Here is a 26976-nt window from a genome sequence, read left to right on the forward strand (position 1 = left end):
GGATACATTCCCATGTTTTGTCATTGTGACACCCAACGACGTATCCCTAAGTTTTGCAATTGCGAGATCTGTTATTTGCACATTTTTCAAATGCCGCGTGCGATTTTTGGTACGTATATGCAGGCAAGGTGTGGCAAGAAGGAAAATAAGGTATGGTTCTTCTTTGTTGTCTGGGAAAGGCATGAGTGATGTGGCGGGAGTGAGGGGTGAAAGGAAAAGTGGTGTGGTGGGAGTGAGCAGTAAAAGGGAAAGTGGTGGTAGGAGGGAGGCAGTGCGAGCACGTGGTGGACGCAGGCAGCAGGCAGGCAAGAAGGAACCGCTCCCTAGCACGTCTTTCACCCTGCAGTATTGCCACACTTTCTCCCAACAACCCTGTGATGTGGGGAAAGGAAGGAAAGGGAAGGGAAAGGGGAAAGGAAATCAGAGAGGGAAGAGGAGCACCAGTGGGGAATGGCACCGCTCTCCACCTCCCCAACCTTCCCCACCACCCTCTCCTCCCTACCCTGACAAGGAATATCACATCTTGTTACATTACTGATGCTGTGTGTGCTTTCGATAATATGACGCTCACTGTAAAGTAAGGCCTATGCATATGAGATAATATGATGCTCAATATAATAGTAAGGCCTGTAAGTATGTGATAACAATTATATAAAGTGGAAACGGGTGTAATGTTAGTGGAAAAGTATTATATATGTTGAATGGTAGAGTGTAAGCTGAAACAAGTCATAGCTAGTTCACTCGCTCTGTACATATGCGATAATATGATGCTCAATATAAGAGTAAGGCCTGTAAATATATGATAACATTTATATAAAGTGGAAACGGGTGTAATGTTAGTGAAAAATATTATATAAGTTGAAAAATAGAGTGTAAATTGAAACAAAGTCATAGCACAAAGACACAATTACCTTCCCAAAGTTTGACGAACATATAGCGAAAAAATCAAACCATTTTGCAACACACAGTAGTAGAGACTGTGTTTCTATTTCGCCAGGTGTCAATTATCTTTGGACTGAATGGGGAAGAGAGTTTTGTCTTTCATTGTACTGTATATATGCGATAATGTTACAGTCGTAAGGCCTGTAAATATGTGATAACAGTTCTATAAAGTGGAAACGGGTGTAATGTTAGAGAAGAAGTATCGTGTAAGTTGAAAAAAGAGAATGTAAGTTGAAACAACAGTCATAGTGAGTTTGCTCACTGTATAAATATGCGCTAGTATTACGCTAAATATTATCGTAAGGCCTGTAAATATGTGGTAACAGTTCTATAAAGTGGAAACTGGTATAACGTTAGTGGAAAAGTATTATGTAAGTAGAGAAAATGATATTTATGTTGAAACAAGAGTCACAGTGAATCATATGTAACCGATTTGGGCAATTTCGTAATGCTCACTCAATGGACCAATGCTTATTTCGCCTGTATTTTTGTGTGAAAACCAATATATTCTTGTACTTAATGTTATTTTGTTCCAAATTAATAAATATCTACCAATTCTGAGTGACTTCCAATACGTACCTCAACCATAGAAAATGGGCCAGCAGCCGAGTGCCTTTACAGAATACGGTACCAGTTGTGCGCGGTGGCTCACCTGTTTTGACCGTTTCTAGTCTCAGGCAAGCACTTTCTCTGAGATCTGCCATCCTTTCTCACCAAAAGCTGAGGTTTGAGCCAAAAAAAAAAAAATCCAAAATCTGCCGGGATTAGAGGGGGTCAGTGGTGGAAAATCGGCCGGGATGGGGCGGGTTAATATGCTCACAGTTCTTTTTGCTAATGCAGTCCTGAATACTCAAGTAAAGAACTTTCATTTTCTGATGCAATAATGCACATTCTAGATCACAGGACAGAACTCATTTTTCCCGCACAATAAAGCATTTAAATTAAAATATATACCTACAATAATGACAAAAATTAATTCCTACCCTCTGAGGAAGAGAAAAATTGCTAAGATCTCCAGAAAGTTCCTCACTCCTCCAGGTACAAACACAACCCTAATCTTACCGGCATAACACTGCCTCTCCCTCAAAACTGTGTCATCCCAGACACAAGTACCTTATCCTTTTTAAAACTAGTGATGACATGATATTATTCCAACCTGCTAAGTCGTTTCTGTTGCCTGTCCTATCTAGGTCCCATAGAGTCTGGAGCAAACTCTGTTCTTTAACCACCTATCAAATTGTCCCTGGCAATCAAGCAAGGGATGACTAATTGTTTACATGACCTCAACAAGCCTTGGTCTCCAGTGTTGCCAATGACTCCATCATTCTCCTGGACTATCCTTTCAACTCAGGTGTCCAGCAGGCCCTCAGACTCACTACAAGTGTACTTCTCAGATCCATGATGTCTCCACAAACAACTGGCATGGATGGTCTTCAGCCTGGTTCTTCTCTCTCCTTTAATCCTGTAAATCACCGCCAAGAGACAGTCCACCACGATGTATGGTCTTTCTCTGGAGCAGTGAAGTTTGAGAGGCTGTCCTTCCTTTCTTCTGGGGGTTGTACAGCCACACTCGGCCTCCTTCCTTGTGGCTAGCTCTCAGGTCGTACCCCCACATCGTGGCCTCACTGGAGAACTCCAGCATCCGTCAATCTTGACAATGCACCATATCCATTCTCTTCTTCAGACTTCGGATGAACTTAGAGGCTTCTGTTAGGAGACCTTCCTCTAGGAGTCGCTGGTTAACAGGTCTACTGGCTGTTGGAATTCACGTTCGAATATCATCTTCACTGGAGAGATGCCAGTAACTTAATGGAATGCGGACTTGTAGGCCATCAGCTGAGCAGGGAGCTTATGATCTGACTCTGTTTGCCCTTCCACACAGTGCTTGGTTAGTTCTTGCCCCAGTGTCCTGTTGAATATTTCAACGATGTCAGGAGTCTAAAATATATACAATATAAATAACGGCTAATAGCGTACATATGTAATCTAGGAGTGAAGTGAAAGTCATAGCTCGAGACAGAAGGAAATGGCGTTCGCACATTTTCTCTGAGGAATGCCAGACAGCACCTCATGATGTCTGATAGGAAAGTCCCGAGAATCGAGAAAGTTCTATTCAACCATGCATTACACGTGACACAATCTCTCCTATATGAGGGAGAAGGAGTTAGGAGGCAGAAGGAGCCAGGAGAGTGAGAAGGGGGTCTAGAGAGAAGCATGGTGGGGAAAAGGGCAGGCTCGCAAAGTTAGCAACGATAAAACACTCTTATCCCATTACGTTCTGTGAGACTATATTACTCTTAAGACATCCCCTTTGAAGAAAAAAACTACAATCAAACCCCAGTACTCATCTTTTTCCTTCTCCTGTCATCGATGACAAGTACAACTAAGATTATCTCCTACAAATCAACTCACTGTTAACTACAGTACAGCTTGGCTACGGCTACGATATAATTAACTACAAGTTTGATAACCATTCCTGCTGACTGGGGATACAGTGGTGTTGTCCTGGTCTTCCTAGTGCCCAGCAACTTGCAACACTCAGCAGAGACTGCAGACACAAAGATATTTCCCTGGTCCAAGTGAACACCAAACACCAGAACGGCAAAAACTCTGGTCCACCAACACCTTTGCAATAGTTGTGGCCTCCTGGTCTGTGATGGCATAAGCCTCAGGCCACTTGATAAAACAGTTCATTGCCACACAGATTTTTTCTTCCTATCTGTTGAGAGAGGCAGAGGTCCCACAATGTCCACTATAACCCTAGTCATCAGAGCTAGAGAGTGGTACAGCTGCAGTGGAGCATGTCATTGCTCATTGGATCCCTTCATCATGCAACAGACACCACATGCACACTATGACTCTTCCACATCGTTCCACATACCAACCCAGTAGGACCTTTGAGGCAGGCAGTTCAAGGGTCTTCTTGACTCCTAGTCCAAAGGTTATGATGCTATGTATTTCCTCCAGAAATGGCACCTGCAAATTATGCATTACCATCAGCCAGATAGGTGTAAAGTCCATAAGGAGTCATCCAATGGCACTGCAGTTCTCCACTGTTCAGCTTCAGAGTATCCCAGTGAGTCCAGTAAGTCTCGGTAGCAGGACTTGCCCCAGAGAACCTCTCCCATGCTAGGTGCACTTTACTTTGGCTCAAGGACTCCATTAATGGTTGCAGATCCCGATCCTCCAGCTGCTGCTTTTCCATGTCAGTTGCAAGTTTTTCTGACCCCTTTACAGTACGGTAACAGTTCCTCATGGTACGGTACCTTCTTTGTGGCTGTAATAATGATATTCTTGAGGGCATGATCTCCGACTCAACCTGTCTGCATTTCCAGGGTTCCTCGGGGACTTCACCCACCTAAGTGCAGCATAGTCTGTATGGACTATGAAGCTTGACCCATATTAGTAAAGGTGGAAGTAGCCAAGCCTTTTCACTAGTGCTTGAAGTTCCATCCAAGTAACACAGAAGTTCCTCTCCACTAGGCTGAGCTTTCTCCTGTAGTAAGCCACCTCTTTCTCTGTATTATCAACTTGCTAGGAGAGCTCACCACCAACCTCAACATCACTGGTGTTACAATCCAAGACGAAAGATCTGGAGGGATTTGGATATATATGTACCAGCGTGCTGTTCAAAGCCTCTTTCAGATGCTTGATGAAGTCCTCTGCTGACTAACACCATGAAAACTTGTGTCTCTTTTTCATAAGCTGGCATAGCGTTGCTGAAACGGTGGCAAAGCTATTCACAAACTGGCTATAGTAGGAGCACAAACCCATAAAACTCCATAGCTCCCTTACACTGGTTGGCACTGGTCAACACCTCAGAGCAGCTGTCTTCTCAGAGTCAGTGCACATTCCTGACTCAATCAAGATGTGGACAAGACACTGGACTTTCTTCTGGAACAAGCAATACTTCTTGGGGCTAAGCTTAAGGTGAGCACTGTTCTGAATCAATGAAAGATGTCGAACAGCCTCTCCAATTCTTGCTCAAAGTTTTGCCAAAAACAAACCCATCATCCAGGTAGATAAAGACTGTCGTCCAATGTAGTTCTATCATTAACCTTTCCATCAGATGCTCAAAGGTGGCCAGAGCAGTACACATCCTAAAGGGCATAACCTTAAACTGCTAGAGTCCCTGGCCATCTTCTCCCTATCTGCATCCGCATCTTGAATTAGTGATTCCCCAACATCAGGTCCAGCAACGAGAACCACTTTGCTCCACCCAGAGCATCAGGGATGTTGTCCATCTCTGGAAGAGGGTAGGAAACCTTAATGGTGATGTGACTGAGAGGCCTGGTAGTCCACACAACAAACTCAGGAACCATCCTTCTTCTTCACTAGTATGACTGCAGATGCCCATGGACTGTTGGGTCTTTGAATTAGGCTGTTGATATAAATCTTCCATCACCTTCTTCATATCCAGGTGGCAAGCTGGAGCTACTTTGAGGGGCTTCCTTTATTGGTCGAAGATCACCCGTGTCAATGTGGTGTTTCACCTTGTCAGTGCATCCCAGGTTCATGTCTCCTGTGGGAAATACATCGGCAAACTTCACCAAGATCCTTTGCAGCTGCTCCAACTGTGGCTTCTCCAGACACTGGGCACTCTTGGTAAACAGATCCCGCAAGTGGCCAGTTAGTTCTTTGTGGGGATTAACCGTATCCCTTTTGCATGCACTGCTTGGTGGCTCCTGATCAATTTCATAGAACAAACCCACAACTGTGCCCTGAAGTACATTCTTAGGGCAAAGAGAAAACTTGGCTATGATGATGGGTACTTCCCCTGCCGTATGGTCAACCAAGGTCCTGCCCACCATTTCTGTCATCCCATGGATCCTATGCTCCACCAGTCCCAGGCAAATGTGGAGCACGTCACTGACCTTGCAGGACAGCAGCATAGTTGACCTTGTGGGGATCACTGCAGTCTGTCTGGTCCATTTGTAGACTTCCATGCTCCACCGACCTCTGCAAAATACTCCTTCCTCCTAGCCATATTTGCATCAAATGAAAGACAAGTATGCAGCAGTGGGACACCAGGTAGTGTAAACCGAGGATGCAGGGGTCCTCCATGTTGGCAAAATATATGGCCAACCGTATCGTGACATCCACTGATTCCTTAAGTTCAGCACACCACACAGCTGCTGTGAAGTCTCTGATGTGAAGTCTCTGAAAGCTACCAATGACTCACCACATCCAGTCACACCAAAGTCTTCTCTGATCCAATGTCGATGACCATTGGGCACACTACTTCCTGGCTGAAGTAGCTCTGCTATACAAGGACACATGTGGGACACTCTTGGCATAGGCTGGCAGCTGTCCCACTGCACCAGGCATCCTTGAGTTCGCTATTGAGGGGTCTGCTCCAACTTCTCTTGTTGGGTCTTCCATTTACAGCCCTTTTTCAGGTGTCCTTGTTTGTGACGGTCCAAGGCATCAATGAAGTGCTCACGAAGCAGCACCACAGAACTGGCTCCTTGATAAGCTTATGTGCCAAACTCTCTAGGTCCTCAGCCAGTTCTTGTAAAGACTTCCCTCTCCTGCTGGTGCAAGTCCAGAACAGGGACCTGAAGACCTCCCCTTGATGTTTCGTCCCATACCTCAACTCCAAGGCTTTTGCCAGGTTCGACCAGCTGCACAAGGACTTCCACAGTAGAACCCTAAAAGCTAGTGGCCAAATGAACCACATACTGCATACCACCCATCCTGACCAGCCAAGAGCTCAGACTGGATTTGATAAGCCTCCCCAAAGCCTCCCAGGTCACCCTGTCTTCAAAATCCTGAAGCTTTTTCTTTGTGGGAGCATGTGCAGTTCCTTGCACTATCCTATTGTGACTCACAGGGACATATTCAAGGGCCATGGGATTCAGCATCTCATTAACCCCCTTTGCATATGCATCACTGGCACCTATGGGGTGTGCTGGATGCTAATTCACATCTGGACGTTATTCAAGGAGTTTGACCGTGTTGCTATCTATGTTTCACTTCTTACTCTATTCTCCATTATACATGAAACCTCTTCCCTCAATTCTCTTACTTGGTCACTTATTCTCTCTACTTCACTCTGTATTTCACTTCTCACATTATCCTCCACTATACCTAAAACCTCTTCCCTCACTCCTTTTACCTGGTTACACTGCAGGACACTAGGTAAAAAATGGCGCAAGAAGAGAGGGAGGAGCGGCGGGGTTCCTCTCTCTCACACAGCCCATAGGCAACTGAGGCGGCAGCCAACCAGTGCACAGTAAGGCCTCAGGCGCTGTGACGTCATGTTAGCGGCCCAAACTTTTGGCTCAATTTTAAGTCCAAAAAAGGGTGATTCTTTTTTCGCCAAAAGTATTGCGCACCCTGACATAGGCGCTCAATACTTTTGTCGAGCACTGTATATATATATATATATATATATATATATATATATATATATATATACTGTATATATATACTGTATATATATATATATATATATATATATATATATATATATATATATATATATATATATATATATATATATATATATATATATATATATATATATAATCCCTCTAATATCCGAACGCCCAATATCCGAACATCCCCACTAACAGGAGATAATCGTCCCGGGATCCAATATTCCCAAAATGGGCCAAAAACTGCAAAAAATTAAAAAAAAAATCTGACTTTTTTCCCACCCATAATTTGAAATTACCGCATGGCGCCAAACAGCTGTTACTCCATGATCCCTTCACCTCTTCCTTCCTCCCCCCTCCCCCCTGCCCTGTCAGGGTTGCCATTTGGTATTTTTCATTATCAAGTGTGGGCCAATTTGGTAATGAAAAATACGTTTGGTAATGAATCAGAATAATGCATCACCAAATGGATTTTTCACATGTATGAGGATACACAGGATGGAGATGGTGGATTGTTTGCTCTCTCTGATTAATCTGCTACCGTACATTGCATGAAAATAATCAACATGGTGTTAATCATAAGGAGAATGATTACATGTATTTCCACTTGTATACGGTATATAATTAGTGAAGAATAAATGCTCGCTTTACGAATTTGGTAATGAAAAGTTAAATTTGGTAATGAAAGTTGAGGAGATTGGTAATGTGGCCGTTGCGATCTGGCAACTCTGTTACCCTGCCATCATCAACAGTCACAGCCTAACTCTGATCGAGAGCAGATGCTTATAGGAGTGCAAGCCACAGGTGCTTGTTTTTTGTGAATAAACAGTGAATAAACTGCAATACCTCGCCACTAGAACACACGGGAATTTACAGTGTTGTGCAGTGTTAAGAAATTAGAATTTAGAGTGCAGAGGATTAACTGTGGACTGCAAACTGGCGGTTCAAACCAGTCCAGGAGCCAAGGACTTGTAAGTACCCAGAATGTTTAATATTGTATAAACTCACCTCTAAAACCTCATTTTATGGTTCTTTTGCATTTATTTCAGTCTTTTATGTCCCTTATTGGTGTGATTTGGGTCTTAAATAGGTGCAATGCATGTCCAGAGGGAGTTGTATAGGTGTTTTTCTGAGTTAGGGTCCATAAGTACAAGTCCAGGAGGCTGGGGCCCAATATCCGGACAGGATCACTATCCGGACATGCTTTGGCTCTATTACAGTGGATGTTGGAGGGATTACTTATATATATATATATATATATATATATATATATATATATATATATATATATATATATATATATATATATATATATATATATATATATATATATATATATATATATATATATATATATATATATATATATATATATATATATATATATATATATATATATATATATATATATACATATATATATATATATATATATATATATATATATATATATATGTATATATATATATATATATATATATATATATATATATATATATATATATATATATATAGATAGATAGATATATAAAGTTTACTGAATGTATCTTTTATCTTCTACTTGTTGATAGGATCTCTTCTCTATCTCGTATAATAAAAAAGTTATTAGCCTCTGAAAACCATTGTGGTTGGCCTGTGTCGTGTCGGGCCTGGCCGGCTCGTGTCGGCCCGCTCATTTCTCATCTGAATATAAACATCTCTTTGCTACGCTTATCTTTCGTAATAATTCTCTCTCTCTCTCTCTCTCTCTCTCTCTCTCTCTCTCGTAATAACCAGCCAGCTGCGTGTTGCCCCCGCATTTATATATATATATATATATATATATATATATATATATTATCTTGAAACCCTGTCCCTAATTTTCTGAAAGCCACTTTTTTTTTTAAAGGTCCTGGACCCAGTATTGGCAAAGGATTGTCAGCGAACTTCGTTGCAGATTTAATTTACAACGAGGTATATGGTTCTACGTGGAAGATAAACTCTCTTTGTACCACTGTATGCTTCAAACATTGGTAATCCACTTGGCAGCAGAACTTCTATTAAAACCGTCCAACTGAGTTTTCACCTCAGTTTTTAACAATGTTTTAAGTGTATGCAGCTCGTCTCTGTTTCAATCCCTTGAGTCTTTAACATTTCGTATTTTACATACTCATTACAGCAACATTATTTTCTTCCCCAAACACAAATCAACATGGGGTCATGGATGTCATAATATTTGTCCGGAGGCCAAAGGAAAGAATAGTTTGGCAACCATTGTCTTAGAGCATGGAGATCCGTCCTTTAACCTCTTCAATCCAATGATCACAAGACAGTAATTAAGACTGTTTCATTAAATTCTGAAAGTAAAGGTATTGATTAAGATTATACGTGTTCCTTTCAGTTCCAAGTTAAATTAAACCTTTTGAATACAGCATGAATAGGAAAACAATCATCACTGAAGGGTTGTGCTTAACAAGTGCCTAGCAAGGTAAAGTGTGGTGGAACATGGTACAAATACAGTAGCTAGGAGTTTTATGTACATGACTTTTGGACATGGTGATAATATCCAGAGTGAGGTGAACGTGCAGACTGGAGGAGTAGCCTACATGAGGGAGGACGGCATGGACTAACAGAAATGTTGACGATTTGTGACTGAATGTTTGGAAGTGTTTTGTTGTATTGTTTTTGTGCATGGGAACAGAAAGACAGAATGATCAGATGGAAGACGTACTACGGGGAATAGAACACCAAACCTACACTTTACTTAGTGCACGCACAGTGGACACGGCGATAGTGCTAGTGAATCGTACTTACGAATATTTGTTTCAATGCTTTTAGCTACTTTACTCTGAGGTGGCTTATGTAGCTGGCCATAAATATAGTGTAGCGGTAGCCAGTGATTAGCATATAAGACGTCACTATACTGATGACGCAACCATATCCAATAGCGACATTTTTCAGCATTTTAATGTAGCATTTATTTCTTGCTAATAACAAACATTATACTCAGCTTAGCAGAAAACTCTAATGATTTAAGGAGTAATGAAGAATAAATATAACCACATCACTTCAAGAAAAATTTAAGAATGGGTAATACTATCTTGGGTAACAAGATTAAGAAAATGTAATTATGTCGTTAGCTTGAGGTGGTTAATATGGATAGTTTCAGGCAAAATGTGGCACTGATATTTCTGAAAATCTTCAGCAATGAGGAATAGTTCAGCGACACTTCTCTGTCGATTGTAGCAATGGAAGGTACTGAAAGAAATTCTTTATGTGATAGCAATTTGAACCACACAACAAAAAAGATTATAAGAGGGAAAAATATTCCCTCGTTGTGGGAGGAATGAAAAATGCGGCAGCTTGGACGCAGTATTGGCAAAGAATTGTCAGTGAACTTTTGCTCATGGGTGTACAGTGCGCCCGCATAGTATTATTTATTGTGAAGACCATTCAATTTGCTAGTGTGAAGAATGGAGAGACGGTCGTTGCTTTGTAAAATCGATACTAAATCGAGGAATCAAAGGTGAAACAGCAGACACATTAAAACATGTGAAATATTAAGGGAATTATGAAGTAAAGCAGGGTACACATCAATGAAGATGAGTATTCTCCAGCCGGTGACAAAGAGTGCTTAATATGTGGATTTCCTTGTATTCCTGTTGACATAATTCCTCTTACCAGTGCGAGAGAAGTCAACCCCCATCATATTCCAAAAGTTGCTGTCGACGTCAAAGAGTATATGAGTGCCGGACCTGACCAAAGTGTTCATGCTGGCCGGCATATCACTGAAGGCGTTGTAAACTACGCGCTCAGTGTCCAGCAGGTCACCCAATTCACGAAACACACCTGTTTTCACACTCTGAAAATGCATATAAAATCAAGAGAAATTACTCACCCAAGATTTTACCTGTCTTTCTTCTAATTTTTTTAATACTACCGAACATCGATGAGAGGACTTTCTTATTATTCTCTAGCAATACATGATTTTATGATTCTTTATGGATGAAAGTGACGGACATTATTATTGCTGATTAAATATGATAAAAGAAACTGGCAACGGAACTGCGACCGTCATATGCCCCTTGGACAACAAGGTAAAAGACGCCAACAGAGAACAAGAGCAGGCAAAAATGTAAAGCACTCAAAAAAATTTAACTAAAACACATGAAATCACAGTAAAATCACTAAAACACCAAAACGAAGTAATTAAAAAACACCAGGTACTAATTCTTATGCAGCAGTACAGCTGCCTTCACAAAGTTGTGAGTTCCCCCTCCCATACCACAGGCCATCCCCCAAGGACCGGTGCTCGGACAGGTAATGTACTGACGGCGTAAATCCTCAAGACGGGGGCACTTCACAAGCAAGTGCCGAACTGTCAAGGAGACCAAGCAATCCTCACAGAATGGAGGGGGGGAGCCCTTCAATAGAAACTCATGAGAGTAACCGGCATCAAGCAGTCTCCCACTAGCGAAACAGCCTCGATAATGAAGGAGCCCACCTCTCTGCAATAACACGCATCTTCTTAGACCCCACAGCATTCCAACAGTCGTGCTAACCATGGCAAATCTATTTAGCAATGAAAGCGTAAAAATCTTATGCAGCCAGCCGATGCAGGGGAGGATGGGATCCCACAGAAGCAGGAGGGTGTGCCGATGCAGCCTTAGCCAGCATATCAGCCCATTCATTTCCGAACCCCCCCATATAGGCAGGAATCCAACAAAAGCCCACACGATGGCCATGATGGCCAAGGAGAAAAGCCATTCTAAAATTGATAAAACCAGTGGATGAGATTAATTAAAAGACTCCAGTGTGGACAGAGGACTGTGGGAGCCACTGAAAATCATAAAAACAGATTGGAGGAGAGATAAATTTTATTTGGAGCCAATAAAACTGCAGTCAGTTCAGTCTTATATACTGAAGCAATGCTTGGAAGATTACCACCCCGACTAAAGGAAGAAAAGACGACACCAAAGCCTGCTCCAGTGTCAGTCTTCGATCCATCAGTATAGAAAGAAACAGAGTCTTCATGAGTTGAGGTCGGTGACCAGCCGCACGAGACGGCATCAACTGGTCACTCTCTGGCTGACGACCCTGTACCTTCCGGGTCGTCTGCTAAAACTGTGAATCACGATGCCTTTTCTATGGAGCTGTTATCTGGTGTTTTTGTAAATCACTCTTACACAAAATACATAGTCATCAAAATGGATAATGGTACTTCCTTCCGGAACCTGAATTGTTTTCAGATTCACAGTGGTCTAGTAACAGCATGTGGATTTACCCCCAAGGTCTCTTTGCAGGGCGATGGCTCTCTATTCTTAGAAGCCAGGAATGAAGAGGAGAGTTCACGCATCCAGTCTCTAACTGTGGTCGCCGGTTATCCTGTATCTGCCTCTCGTCATTTGGTCCTGAACCAGTCCCGAGGGGTTGTGTATTCTCGTGACTTGATCTCATATTCTGATTCTTCCCTCTTAGAGGGGCTGGCTCCTCAGGGTGTTGTCGGAGTACAGAGAATTATGAAGAGGGTTGATGGGGTTTTAACCCCCATGCCCACTCTTATCTTGACATTTGACCGTCTTACCTTGCCAGAGGTTATCACTGCTGCGTGGTGGAAGCTAAAGGTTAAACATTATGTTCCCCGACCTAGAAGATGCTATTATTGTCAAAGATTTGGTCACGTCTGCCGTTCTTGCAGGTGGGAAGTGTCTGGCCTTCCTGAGGTTTGTGGAAATTGTGGTGGAATTTCTCATGGTATAGATGATTGTTCTCAACCCTCTAAATGTTTGAACTGTGGAGGAGCACATGCAGCATCCTCAAGGGATTGCGAAGTATACAAATATGAATACGAGATCATTTCTCTCCGAACGAAGAAGAAAATTTCCTTTTCTGAGGCAAAGGCCAGGGTAAGGGAGCGGTTCATTCGCCCTGGGGTTACCTTGGCTGCTGCGTTGTCTCGCCATAACGCTACCCGGCAGGTTTCCCTGCCATCACACAATGCCCCATCAAATTCTCGGGGTTCTACTTCCCGGCCTTCTCGACCGGGGGGTTCCACTGAGGGAGTGCAGCCTGGAAGTAGCTGTGCTTCCTCCAGGGAGGTGCCTCTTGTCTCTGGGGGTGTCCCCTCTGCGGTGGTTCTTCCAGCGTCTGGGAGTGCCTCCCCCATCCCAGTTCCTCCGGTTCCTCCTGTGACAAACACCCGTGTTGATGCTACACTTTGCTTTGACACATCCAAAACTCCCGATGTCCTTCCTGTGCATCCTTGTCCTGACATATCCAAAAAAAACAGCGTCTCTCATACTTCTGTATCAGCTGCTACTTCCGTACCGACTGCTGCTCCTGTACCATCTGCCCGCTCTGCTACTGTTGCTCACTCTTCTTTACAATGTGGCACTATAGTTTCTAATGCTTTAAGTTCTGGTGCAGAGATGGAGGTTGCATCTGCCAACCTCAAACGAGTGAGGAGTGAGGAGTTTTTGGGTGACTCCCCTCCTTCTAAGGTTCAAACTTCTGTACCACATGAGGATTCTGAAGGGGCTCTTCGTTCGACAACCCAGCCGGTGGTGGCATCTATGTCTGTGGGTGTTCATGATGGCCCTTCTAGGATTCCCGTCCCTGCCTCTTCCTCAGGTGTGGTGGGGCCTGGGTCTTTAGATACTCATAGAGCTCAGTCGCTTGCTCCCTCTGATCCATCACCCAGCGGCCAACCTTTGGATGATTTGGTTGGGGGGGGTTCGGTTGACCCCGAGGTGCCAGATGAACCCTCACATGGGTGTGCGGATGGGACACGTGGGTCTTCCAAGAAGGTCTCTGTGCTTCGGACTCATTCTGGCGATGGGCGGGACATGCCTCGGGGTAAGGGTACTTCCACCCATGGAAAATCTAAATCTTCATTGCCTTCTCGGTTGGTGAGGCAGAGCTCCACGCCTAGGAAGAAGGGCTTTCACTCCCTTCCCAACGAGGTTGCTACATAGCTTTCCAAGTTCATAATATTTAATACTAATCACTATGGCTCAATCGGTACCAATCTGTCTTCAGTGGAACTGTAGAGGTGCCATGGCAAATTGGGAGGAATTGCAGTTATTACTCTCTGCTCTGAACCCACTATGTGTGTGTCTTCAGGAGACAATGGTGGGGAACAGACAGTTCCCTTCCATTAGGGGGTATAAGGCCTTCCATGCATCTCCTCCTGGTGGTCACAGCGGTGGATGTGCAATTTTGTGCCGTTCTGATGTCCCCTTTATTTCCTTTGAGATTCAGTCCCCCTTTCAAGTTCTAGCCGTACAGATGCACGTTGGGAGGTGCTATACCATCTGTTGTCTGTACCTTCCACCTTTCGTTCCTGTTATATGTGCTGATCTAGAAACTTCCACCCCCTTTCCTACTCCTTGGTGACCTTAATGGCCGCCATCCTTTGTGGGGTGACTCACTTTCAAATCCCCAGGGTGATCTTCTTGCCTCTTTGGTTGGGGATATAGAATTGGTTGTCCTAAATGATGGAAGGCCGACCCATTTTCATGTTCAGACTGGCATGTATTCTGTCATTGACCTTACCATCTCCTCCTCTAACTGTGCCCTTGATTTTTCTTTGGAGGTTTTGGATGATCTACATGTTAGTGACCATTATCCTGTAGTGGTCCAGCCTACTTGCTCTGTTCCTGTAGCCCGTCTGCCATGCTGGTGTCTGGACAGGGCTGATTGGTCTCTCTTTGAGGAACTATGTGTATTTGCCAACAGGGTTACTGATTTTTCAACTATCGATGATGCCGAATGTTATTTTACTAAGACCATTTTCTCAGCAGGGGTTCATTCTATCCCACGGACTTCTGGTGTTTTTTCCTGGAGACCTGTGCCATGGTGGAATGATGACTGCGCCATAGCAAAGGGAACTTCCAAAGCAGCTGCTCGTTGGTATTTTGCCAATCATAATGTTGTTTTTCTAAAAATACAGTTTCGCAAAGCACGTGCTCACTATAGATGGGTCATGAAGAATGCTCACCGTAACTCGTGGAGGTCGTATGTTTCTACAATTACATCTTCAGCTCCAATGTCTGTGGTGTGGAAAAAGGTGCGCAAGATTTCTGGTAGGTTCTCGCCCCCCTTCCCTCCGGTGTTGCGCCTTCACAGAGAACTTGTGTCTGCATCAGATGCAGTAGCCTCTGCTTTTGCAGATCAGTTTTACGCTGTCTCCACAAAGGATCCTTCTCAGCCATTTGCCACCTTTCGTAGGAATCAGGAGAGGCTGGGTCTTGACTTTCGCTCTCGTGGTGGAGAGCTGTATAATTTAGATTTCAGCCTCCGTGAGCTACGTGCTGCCCTTTCAGAGTGTTGTGACACTGCTCCTGGGCCTGACGATATTCCATACGCTATGCTGCGTCATCTTCCAACTGATTCACTTCAGTTTTTATTGGACCTTTTTATCAGGGTTTGGAGTGAGGGCTCTATTCCGAGGGGATGGAAGTTGGGTATTGTCCTCCCCTTTCCCAAGCCTGGTAAAGACCATTCCCAAGTCTCCAACTATCGCCCTATCACTTTAACATCATGTGTGTGCAAGCTGTTCGAAAAGATGGTCAATGTCAGGCTTATATGGTTACTGGAGAAGGGTTGCTTTCTCTCTCCATCGCAGAGTGGTTTCCGTAAATTATGGTGCACTTCAGACAACCTTATCAGGCTCGAGGCGTCAATATGTGAAGCTTTTGCCTCCAAGCAACATCTTGTGGCTGTGTTTTTTGACCTTGAGAAGGCTTATGACACTGCCTGGTGCCATGGCATCCTCCAACAACTTCATGCCTTTGGTTTACGTGGTCGCCTGCCTGTGTTGCTTGGAGACTTCTTGACTGATCGTGTATTTTGGGTCCGTGTGGGTTCTACCCTCTCTGCGCCACTGTGCCAGGAGGAAGGTGTCCCACAGGGGAGTGTCTTAAGTGTTTCCATGTTTGCAGTGGCCATTAATGGTATCATTGACACTGTGCCTGCTGGGGTATCCTCATCCCTTGATGTGGATGACTTAGCTCTTTTCTGGCTCCCGCATGTCCTCTATTGAGCGGCGTATGCAACTTGCCTTGGACAAGATTTCTGCCTGGGCCACTTCCAAGGGTTTTCGGTTTTCCCCTTCAAAGACTGTGGCTATGCACTTCTGTAGGATGAGAGGGGTACACCCGGACCCTGATCTCCAGCTTTGTGGCAGGAGACTCCGTTGTGTGAGAGAGATGAAATTCTTGGGCCTGACTTTTGATATGGGTCTCACATTTGGCAAATCTTAAAACATCATGTATGAAGGCGCTCAGTCTATTGAGGGTTCTGTCCCATACCTCTTGGGGTGCTGATCGAAGGACACTCTTGCATTTGTTTCAGGTATTTGTAACCTCTAAGCTGTCATATGGCTGTGAGGTATATCCCTCTGCCACAGAATCAAGACTAAAACCTCTAGATGCTCTCTATCATACTGGTCTTCGCCTTGCAACTGGGGCTTTTCGGTCCTCTCCAATTCCCAGCTTACTGGTGGAAGCTGGTGTGCCTCCCTTAGATCTGCTGCGTCAGTCTGTTGCAGTACGGTGCTGGCTCCGGATTCGTCGCCTTCCAGACTCACTTGTCTGTGAGGGTGTGACGAAACAGTCTTGTCTTTTGTGTTATAGTAGACACCCTCGCATGCCTCGTCCATTTGGCTATAGGGTTCAGGATATAATGGAGGGGTTTGGTTTGTCGGCAGTACTTGTCAGTCCTGTTCGGATCCCAAGGGTTCCGCCTTGGATATTGCCCAAGGTAACTTTCTGCAGGCCTATTGCAGGTTCAAAGGATTTTGTCGCTCCTCAGTGTCTTTTAAGGTTATTTTTAGAACATTCTTCTAGTCATGGTGGTTCTGTGCCTGTGTATACTGATGGCTCTAAATCCACATCAGGTGTTGGTTTTGGAGTGGTATTTCCCAATTTTAGCCATGGAGGTAGTCTTCCTTTGGTTGCCTCAGTTTTTACCGCGGAGTTGTCAGCCATCATTTTAGCCTTGAAGTTGGTGTTTGTTCATCCTGACAATCATTTTACTATTTTTAGCGACTCTCAAGGGGCACTTTTGGCCCTGGACTCTTTTAACTCTTCCCATCCCTTAGTTTTAGCTATATTGGAGTGGCTGTTCCTCATTCGTCGTCGGGGGAAGAGAGTGGAATTTTGCTGGGTTCCCGCACATGTTGGTGTGGTGGGCAATGAGACTGCGGATGCATTGGCCAAGGCTGCGGCTACTCAACAGCCCCCAACAGAATATCCGCTTCCTGCATCTGATCTAACACCTTACTTGCGGGACAGAATGCATGTGTGTTGACAGAGACGCTGGGATGGTGTTGCTCATAATAAGCTGAAAGAGGTCTTCCAGAGAGTGGTTGTGCCAAGGGTTCTCCCTTCCATGCCTTGGCGATTGGTGGTAGCTCTTGCTAGCCTTGCATTGGGCACTCTCGGCTTACACATGGGTTCCTGATGAGTGGCGGACCCAACCGTACTGTGATGATTGCTTTGTTCCCCTTACTGTCCGTCACTTGCCGGTCGAGTGTCCAAGTTTGGGGGACCTGCGTCGGAGATTTCTCCATAGGCATACAGGGGTTGATGGTGCCTACTGTCTCTCCTCGATGCTTGGTAGAGCCCATAGCGTTTTTATTGATGTTTTTGGTTTTCTTCAGGAGGCGGGCCTCCTTCCACTTTTATAAGAAATTGTTTTCTCTTTTAACTATTATTTTATTTTTTTCAGTGTATTATTTCTAGAAAAAGTTATTAACTATGCACAATTTATTTGCCATGTGTTTTAGCTTGTTGTCCGGCAGCATATGACCTTACCAGTTGCTCCGCCAGTTTCTACTACAATCAATCAATCAATCAATCATGAGTTGAGGCATGTTCTAAAATGGGAACGAAGGATACCTAAGAGGAAAGTGAGCTCCTTTTACCAACAATGGACGTACAAAATGTTACACAAGAGTGTAGCCTAAAACCCATCCTCAGTATCTGATATGGACAAACTGCCAGTCTTCGAACAGAGAAGGCTGACATGACAGACTGGATCCGCAAGGCTCCGGGAAACTAGGACAAGTGTCAAAACAAAAGATCAAGAATCCTGGGAAATTATGGCACAAGGCACTGAGTCCAGAAGGTAGTGAAGATGATACCAACACCTCATCATCGAGTGGCGACATAAATCCAAAGAGGGAGCATCAGCATCAACCAAGAAACTCAAAATCAGAGATGACAGAATGCCACAGTTACAAGACACACACCACCATGATGCACTGAATCTAACATCTGGAGATGGGCATCTGTAGCAGAGGAGAAATTCTCACATCCATATTCATGTTTAGAAAGAGTATGGGACTTTTGCAAGAGGAGGAGGGTCTGACAGTCAGCATCCCAAGAGGTATGAGTCAAAACCCTGAGAAGACTCAAGGCCTTACTACAAGCTACATTGACATAATGAATATAAGGAACCCAAATCAGTCGTCTATCAAATAGAAGACAAAAAAACTGAGTCTCTTCCATGGTAGGAGATTCCCCTACCATAGAGATAAAAATCAGGGTCTGAGTGAACGCCCCCAAAGATGACAAATGTGCATAACCAATATCTTTGTACAAGAAAAACGGACACCACGAGACTCAGTCCACTGGAAAATTCTATTAAGAGCCATCTGGAACTTCCTTTCTATCAGAGGCATTCATGACACAGTGACGGACACGGAAAAAGGTCATCTACATTATAGCGAGTGTCGTGCCCCACTTGTTTGCTTTACTCTTTATCTATTCTTCTCCTATAGAAGACTAAGTTCAGTTACATTAAGTCCAATTAAGTTAGTCAGATTTAATTAAGTTTCATTTTGGTAGCGCTGGTTAAGTCCAAGTGGGAAACCCGACATAACAACACATCAAGTAAACACAAGTCCATTTAAGGCCGGCGTTACGTGGGAGCGTCTCGTTCCTTATTAAGAGGAAGGGATTCTAGGGTTACTCAAACTAATTTTCTCTTTTTTGTTTATCTACAAATTATGTACAAATTATACACTAAGTCAAAGCAATCAACTGATTTGGTCCACTCTATGAACTCCAAGTTATGCAACTACTTTTTGATCTACAATAAAACTATTAAATCATGCCACCTTACAATGGTAATCAACAATACAACTAAGTTCCATTAAACAAGTAACAGTTCACGAATATTATCACTCGTCACTGAAGATAATACTCTCTCTTACTAAAATAAAACCAAGACTACCATGGTCAAACACAAGATAATACTAAAGGTAATATTCTCTTACACATAGGGTAATACTAAGAACAATACTCTAGCACACCATCATCTTTCCTTTGCATTATTACTACTAGAACATTAATCTCTGTAACATTTTATTCTCGTATCACTTCACCTTAAGTTATTTCAATATATTTCTGCAAAATTAACATCACTCTTTAACACAGTCATGTACCCTAACTCAATACATCTCCATAAAGACACTTAACTTCTATATAATCTTTGTTTCTTTCACCATTGAGCAAATAAGTTAATTTAACAATTATACAAACTATCTGGCCCGTCCTGTTATACCCTACCACGAGTCTACAGTATACTCTTAATATTTTTCACAGTATATTTCACTTTCTTCTCTTTTCTTTTCTCTTTCTTTTCTCAGTTCCACTTTCTTCTATGTTCTCTAACAAGAATATCTACTCACTGATACCGTAGTGTACCAAGACATCGCCAGTCTCTGTCGTCGTGGTAGGATACTCAGGCGGCCTTCTCGCTAAGATCTTCCCCAGGTTCTTCTCGACTCTTTGCCCTCTCTGCTTCTACTGACTCCCAACCTTCTGCTTCTCCCTCAGGAAAAGTACAGCGGTCGGAAGTAGGCGTGCACTCTACATATCCTTCGTTCACTTCTCTCAGCGTTCTTAGTCGGGTCTGATCCGCAACATTTTGAAACAGTGTCCATTGTACAACGTTAATTCACACTAGACATTACTATCCTTTAGTTTTGACTCACTCTTCTCTTATCTCTGTATCCATTAAGGTATCCATTAGGTCGTATCTAGCTCTCCGTCAAATCTAATTAAGTGTATACAGTACAGGGCTGTGAGAGTACTGTGTGCCTCGGCACTCCCTCTTATTATTATTCACTGTTCATTCACTTTTCATTTTTCATTCTTCATCATTCACTGATCTGCGGCTTCTTCCATCTTTTCAAGGTGCCGCAGGTAACGATATTTGTCACGTAACGTTTTTCGATATCCTTTATCCCTTACTGATTGTTGTGAATGACGTGGTTGTGGTATGGGTGGTTGTGGTTGGATGCTGGGTGGTCCGATGGTGGGTGAGTCAGCCGCAGCCGCGTGTGCGCTCTCATCGAATGTCTGGTGTTCGTCATCAGCGTCGTCAGTACCGTCGTTGTCCTCCGTATTGCTGTAGTTGTTGCCGCAGCTTGCCGTGCGGCGACATTCTCCGATGCCAAGAATGTCACGTCCTCGTGACATCTCCTGACGACGAAACTCCTCGAAGGCCCATGATTCCGCTCGTTGAAGAACTGGTCGTGGGCAGGTGGCTCGGCAGAAGCGATAGCATAGGAAAGCTATCACCACAAGGACCAGGATAACCACACCAACTACAAGCACATAAGTCGTCCAAGGTGTAGCAGCACTCAGGTGGTGACGCAGGGGTTGAATGACCTTCATACGGTGGATAAGGGTCTGCAGTGGAAGTGAGTCACCCAGCTCGACATCATCTGCTGTACTTTGAAATGATAGATTCAGTAATGCTGATTTTTCTAAGGGCGTCAGAGATACATTAATGGGAATCGCTATGGGGGTGATCTTTAATTCTTGCTCTCGAATAACTGTGGCATAAGCAGGCAAAACCAAGGCACTGCTATGAGCACTACATCCTTCACCTAGGGCAAGTAGGCCTGTATTTTGAGCTACATGCTCTGACTGAGACTCTACTTTATTAGGGCATGTGAGAGTGAAGTGAATTGGGTAGGGCGTAGAAAAAGCCCAACCAGTTTTATATCTGATGAAAACTGGGTTAAAACTCTTCAACACAACCTTTGAGCATAACTTACTAGCCTCAGGCTTATTCAAAAACAATGCAGTTTCACACGTTAGAACAGAGGTATCATATATTGGTCTTATAGGCGGACATATTAATAATTGACCATGCTCTCTACACAAGTCAAATGACTCTAGTGTTACATAATGCCTTCTGGTTTGGCTGATCGCCAAATATTGAGCAACTCTATCATGACGAACAAAGTATGGTGTGTCTGGGACTCTGAAAGGTAGAGACGTTATCTGATACACATCAAAAATGTCATCAGGGTCACCTCTCAGAGGGACCAATAAGTAGAAGTTCATTGTTTGAGAACTAGAGGATCTTCGTGGAACTACAGTTATAGCATCCTGATAAACAGCTAAAAATTCTAAACGTGCGGGATATAACAGGCCAGGTTTTAACAAAGAAGCTTCTCTCAGAAGTGATAAAAGTACCGAATTGGGAACTAGGAATGATGAAAATTTTCCTGCCAACATTTTCTCTAGACCTAACTTTAAACCGAAATGATCATTTTGTATGTCTATTAAAGCAAGGGACAGATCATTCATAGCCTCTGTTATCCTTATCCCCTCTTCATTTTTTAGTGTCAGTAAGCTAACCTGTCTAACAAAATAGTTAGAGACATTAGCAGCCTTCTCTAATCGCTGTATAGCTTTCTGCATGGCACGCATGTCTCTTACTGTGGCATTTAGTATCTCAGAATGTAAATTAAGCTCTACTCTTTCCTCCTCTGTGAAAGATTCTATATTATCTAACTGGTGGTGTATAAGATCTATCTGCTCTTGTGTTGCTGTACCAAACAAAGCGTTAGAAATGGTTCCCAATATATTAAAGGCTCCTCGCTTACTGCGAGATCCCGACGGGGTAGTGGCATCATTTAATAATGAAGACAAATAATCATTGAGAGAGTGAAACAGTTTAGCAAATTCCAAATCAAAAGATGTTAATGTCTCTCGTAAAACGTTAACAATAACTGATGAATCATCCATATGGTCTATTGACCATGCAACATCGGCAGCTAGTTTACGAGCACGCATCAGGGGCTGATAAAACTCATCCATATCAATAACATACGGTATAATAAAAGAATTTCCTGTAAAGTGGGCCTGACGCTAAAGTGCGGTGAAGGCAAGTCCCGCTCTCACTGGTAGGTCTTCCCATGCTTGACTTCCAAGTCCACTGATGATCACGGTCAGTAGGACCTGTAAAAAAGTTCAACTTTATTTTAGATACTCTATAGGCTTATCCATAATATTAGGTAATTCTGTCGCCTGTCCTTTAGATCTTAAACTATAGGTTTGTCTTCCTCCTTCGGTATTATCAAAATCAGCCACTGCACCTTCTTCTTGCTCTTCGTGCGAGCTCTGCACACTTTGAGTATTTTCCTCTGTTCCCTGCAATTGTGAGGCATTTCCTTCTTCCGCTCTTTCTACGTCTAAAATATCTCTCAATTCATAATCCTGCACTTCCTCTGGGGGCAGAGTGCCCTCATGAATGGGATATGCTCTCCGTACATTACCATTCATTGTCTCGTCTAAATTATTTTCATGGGCTAGCCTGACTCTGTCTGTGTGGACTTTCATGACTCTCCCCGTGTTTATGTCAACCAGTTTTACTATCACATCACTAATTTTCCCTTTTACTCTAAAAGGTCCATCATATAAGGGTTGAAGTTTCTTAGGCTCTCCTGGCTTGGGAATCTTTCGTACATAAACCCTATCTCCTGTACGAATCTCTTTTACTTTTTGCTCTCGATGTCTGTTGCTTCTCCATGGCCTCCTGACTTTCTTCAATGTACCTTAAACATCTCCTAAAGGTACGATTAGCCTTAATGGTCATTTCATTTTTATAGTCATCCAGATCATAACAGATCGGTTCCTGTTTTACGACATCATACGGGACACCAGGGTCCCTGAGGAACATGAGGTAGAATGGGGATTCCTTCAACACTCTGTGATATGCTGTGTTGTATGCCCATGTGGCAAAGCACAACATTGAATCCCATATTTGTGGATTATCCTCTACTAAACTCCTTAGGTATTTCATTACTGTGGCATTGGCTCTTTCAATCACCCCATTGGCAGACGGGTGATACGCTGTTGTTGTTGTCTTTTTCGTCTTTAGCAACTCAGCTATCCCTTTAAGAGTGGCATTGACGAACTCTGTTCCTTGGTCTGTAACCATCCAGCGTGGTGCTCCATGAACACACACGACATTTTTCACGAACGCTCTGGCAACCTCATCAGCAGTTTTCGTGCGAAGCGGGACGGCTATCAAATATCGTGTCATCACATCTATTACTGTCATAATATATTTATATCCCTCTTCACTTGGATTTATGGGGCCGATCAAGTCCATATGAATTCTCTCAAAGGGTACTCCTACCCTAGGGTATCGCTGCAACGGCGCCGGGGCGTCCCCGACGGCTTGAAGCGGTTGCAAAGTAAGGCACGCCTTGCAATAACTCTCAACATCTCTACTCATCCGTGGCCACCAACTAAATCGTTTTAGTCTTTCTAAAGTTACTTTGATTCCTCCATGACCTACAGTAGGTAATTTATGAGCTATCTCTAGAGCACTCTGTTTGCATTCATCAGGAGTTACAACTTGTTTTAGACTCTCATCATACTCATTGGTATCATAATGATAGAGTAATCCATCTTCAACTATGAACTCACTAGTACTAACTCCTAGAGCTCTGCGTTCATCTTTAATTTCTTCTCTAGTCACTTCTACTTCTCCATCTCGTATACACTGGAGATATTGTTCCTTCATTCTTTTATACAATGGATGCGCATCCTGTCTGGGTCTCACTACCAACTCTCTCCATCTTATTATGTCTCTCTCTATCTTCATCAATTCTGGATATTTGATAATCTTCCTTTCGCACTCGCTATCATCATCATCATCTTTGGTTCTTTCCCCCACCTTTGGTTTTGTACCCGTAACTGCGAGAACTCTGTCCTCCGACAACACTTGGCCTCGAAGTCTAGATAAGGCATCTGCTACAACATTATCTTTGCCTGGTATATAAGTTATCTTAATGTTATACTCGGCAACCAAAAGTTGCCACCTAGCAATCCGTCCACTAGGGCTAGTTGTGTTCAGCAGCCAGACCAGGGGTCTATGATCCACACGAAGCTCTACCTCGTAACCCAATATTAAACTCCTATTTACCTGGAGACCATATACTATAGCCAAAGCCTCTCTCTATAGTGCTATACTTCACCTCAGCAGAGTTTAACCATCGGCTAAAATAAGTGATAGGCCGTAAATGACCTGCGTCGTCTTCCTGCTGTAATACTCCTCCTATAGCAGAAGAAGAAGCGTCTGTAGTCAGCACAAATTTCCTTGTGAAGTCTGGAAACTGCAAAGTTACTCCTTCAAGCAACTCTTGTTTCAGTGTTTGAAACGCAATCTCTGCTTCAACACTCCATTGTATCGGGGTGTTATCTCTCTTTTATTCTTTCTACCACCCTGTCAATTTAATGAGTGGTCCAGCCTTCTCAGCGTAACCCTGAATATACCGTCGGTAGTAATTAGTCATTCCGAGGAAGGACTGCAATTCACAGACAGTTTTGGGAGTGGCTATATCACGAATAGCATTCACCTTTTGGGGTTGTGGTTTTATGCCTGTGGCACTAACAACATGTCCCAAATAGTCCACTTCTGATTTAAAAAAATGACACTTGGACAATCTTAGAGAAAGATTTACATCACTCAATCTTCCCAGTACTATATCTAAATTTTTTAAATGTTCCTCCCAAGTCTCGCCCTGAATTATTATGTCATCCAGGTACACATGTGTGATGGAGCCCGTAAGCCCAATTAACACATGGTTAATCACTCTCTGAAACGCAGCTGGCGCTTCCTTAAGTCCAAAGGGAAGCACATTGTACTCCCAGTGACCTTCAGGAGAGGAAAAGGCTGTCTTTTCCTTACAATCCTCTGTTAATGGTATCTGATGGTACCCCTGACGGAGGTCCAAACAGCTGAAGTAACGACTTTTTCCCAGCTGTGCTAAGATGTTCTGAATGTTAGGTAGAGGGAATCGATCCTCTCTGATATTAGCATTCAGCTTTCTAAAATCCAAACATAATCTCAATCCGCCCTCTTTCTTAGCTATAGGCACCAGGGGTGCGTTGTAAGGACTTCGGGAGGGTCGTATAACTCCTTGCTCCAACATAGTTTTCAAGCTTTCCTTGACCTCTTCATGATACTTTACCGGTATAGGATAAGGTTTTCTATAAGCTACTTCCGGAGTCACAGTTATTATTTCATGATAGTAGTAAGGGGTTACATTCAAAGGTTCATCCTCCAATGCGAACACTGTCGGATACTTCATTATCAGTACTCTCAGAGCTTCATTCTCCTTACTCATCAAATGTGGGGAAAACATACTATCAACTAAGGCAAACAGTTTCTTCGTTCGTGCTCTCTCGGTCATTCTAGTCTCTTTCATCATGACTCCTGATACAATTTCTCCTAGGCCTTTCTGTTTATTCTCATTTGTATCCCATAATACTCTACTACACGGCCTTATATGACCCAGACATGTACCTCTCTTGAGTTCGATCCTGTCCGGACTAGGATTGACGAACCTCACTTTAAAATGAAATCGCGATTTCTCTCGTGCCTTCTCTACCTCCTCTAACTCTTCTCGTTCTCGTTCTCGTTCTCGTTCTGATTCTCGTTCTGGTTCTCGTTCTGGTTCTCGTTCTCGTTCTCTCTCTGGGATCCCAGCTTTCTCCTGTAATAACACTAATCCTGGACACAATGTAGATGCCAACATGTTTCCTTCCTGAGGTTCAAAGATAGCCGCTTCGCTTGACCGCATTCTTACCTCTAAAATGACGGTACCGCAAGTCCAAGGACCTAGCTCCGTACTCGTCGGTATCACAGCTTTTGCTACTTCTACGTCTGCTTCTGACTCACTGTTCACTGGTGCCGCTCCCTTATACTCTAGAGGGACAATATTCACAGATTCACCCTCTATATACAAGGTTAGGGGATTCGTTAGCAACTCCATCCTAGTGCTGAGCATAAAATCCATCCCAAGCAACATGGGTGCTGGTAAGCCTAAGCTTCCTACTATAATAAAAGTATGAGCATACCACTTATTTCCAATTTGAAGTTCAACTTTTATAGCTCCATCAGTCAATATCTCATCTCCACTTACGTTAAATAATTTAACCGTTTCCTCTGATTCCCAGTCATCTTGCTCAACGCTTCTTTTTAACTGTTGATATACTTCTCTCGTAATCAACGACCTAGCAGCTCCTGTGTCAATCAAGGCTAAGACACTTTCATCCAGGCCTTTCACATTCACCATCATTGCAACTAGTTTCTCGTAGCCCACGAGTGAGGCGATCGAATTGGATCGGCGTTTTTTTTCTGAGTCCAAGGTACTGCACCTGACTGTCTTTCACCTGACGCCTGTCCCCATGGATCACTTCTCCCTCTTCCTCTATTATCTTCTCTCTCCCATTCTTGCGCTCTCCTTCTGCCTGCCCAACAATGACGTGCCTGATGACCAGGTTTATTGCAGTTATAACATCTTCCTGGCTGATTACTAGTAGCGCCTGTCTGACTAGAAGTAGGGCCAAACCTC

General features: G+C 43.4%; 1 protein-coding gene across 1 annotated transcript in view; it reads right to left on the bottom strand.

The window, feature by feature from the left end:
• LOC145407291 (glutamate receptor ionotropic, delta-1-like) overlaps positions 1–26976 on the bottom strand; it is a 528461-nt gene that overhangs the window by 52954 nt on the left and 448531 nt on the right. The window contains exon 9 of the mRNA XM_080278315.1: positions 10983–11163. Within this exon, the coding sequence (XP_080134441.1) occupies positions 10983–11163 (181 nt within the window). The remainder of the gene's footprint in view (positions 1–10982; positions 11164–26976) is intronic.

The sequence above is a fragment of the Coenobita brevimanus genome, chromosome 8 (assembly GCF_032717465.1).
Source record: "Coenobita brevimanus isolate Jiangsu-jjx chromosome 8, ASM3271746v2, whole genome shotgun sequence".
Classification (NCBI taxonomy): Eukaryota; Metazoa; Arthropoda; class Malacostraca; order Decapoda; family Coenobitidae; genus Coenobita; species Coenobita brevimanus.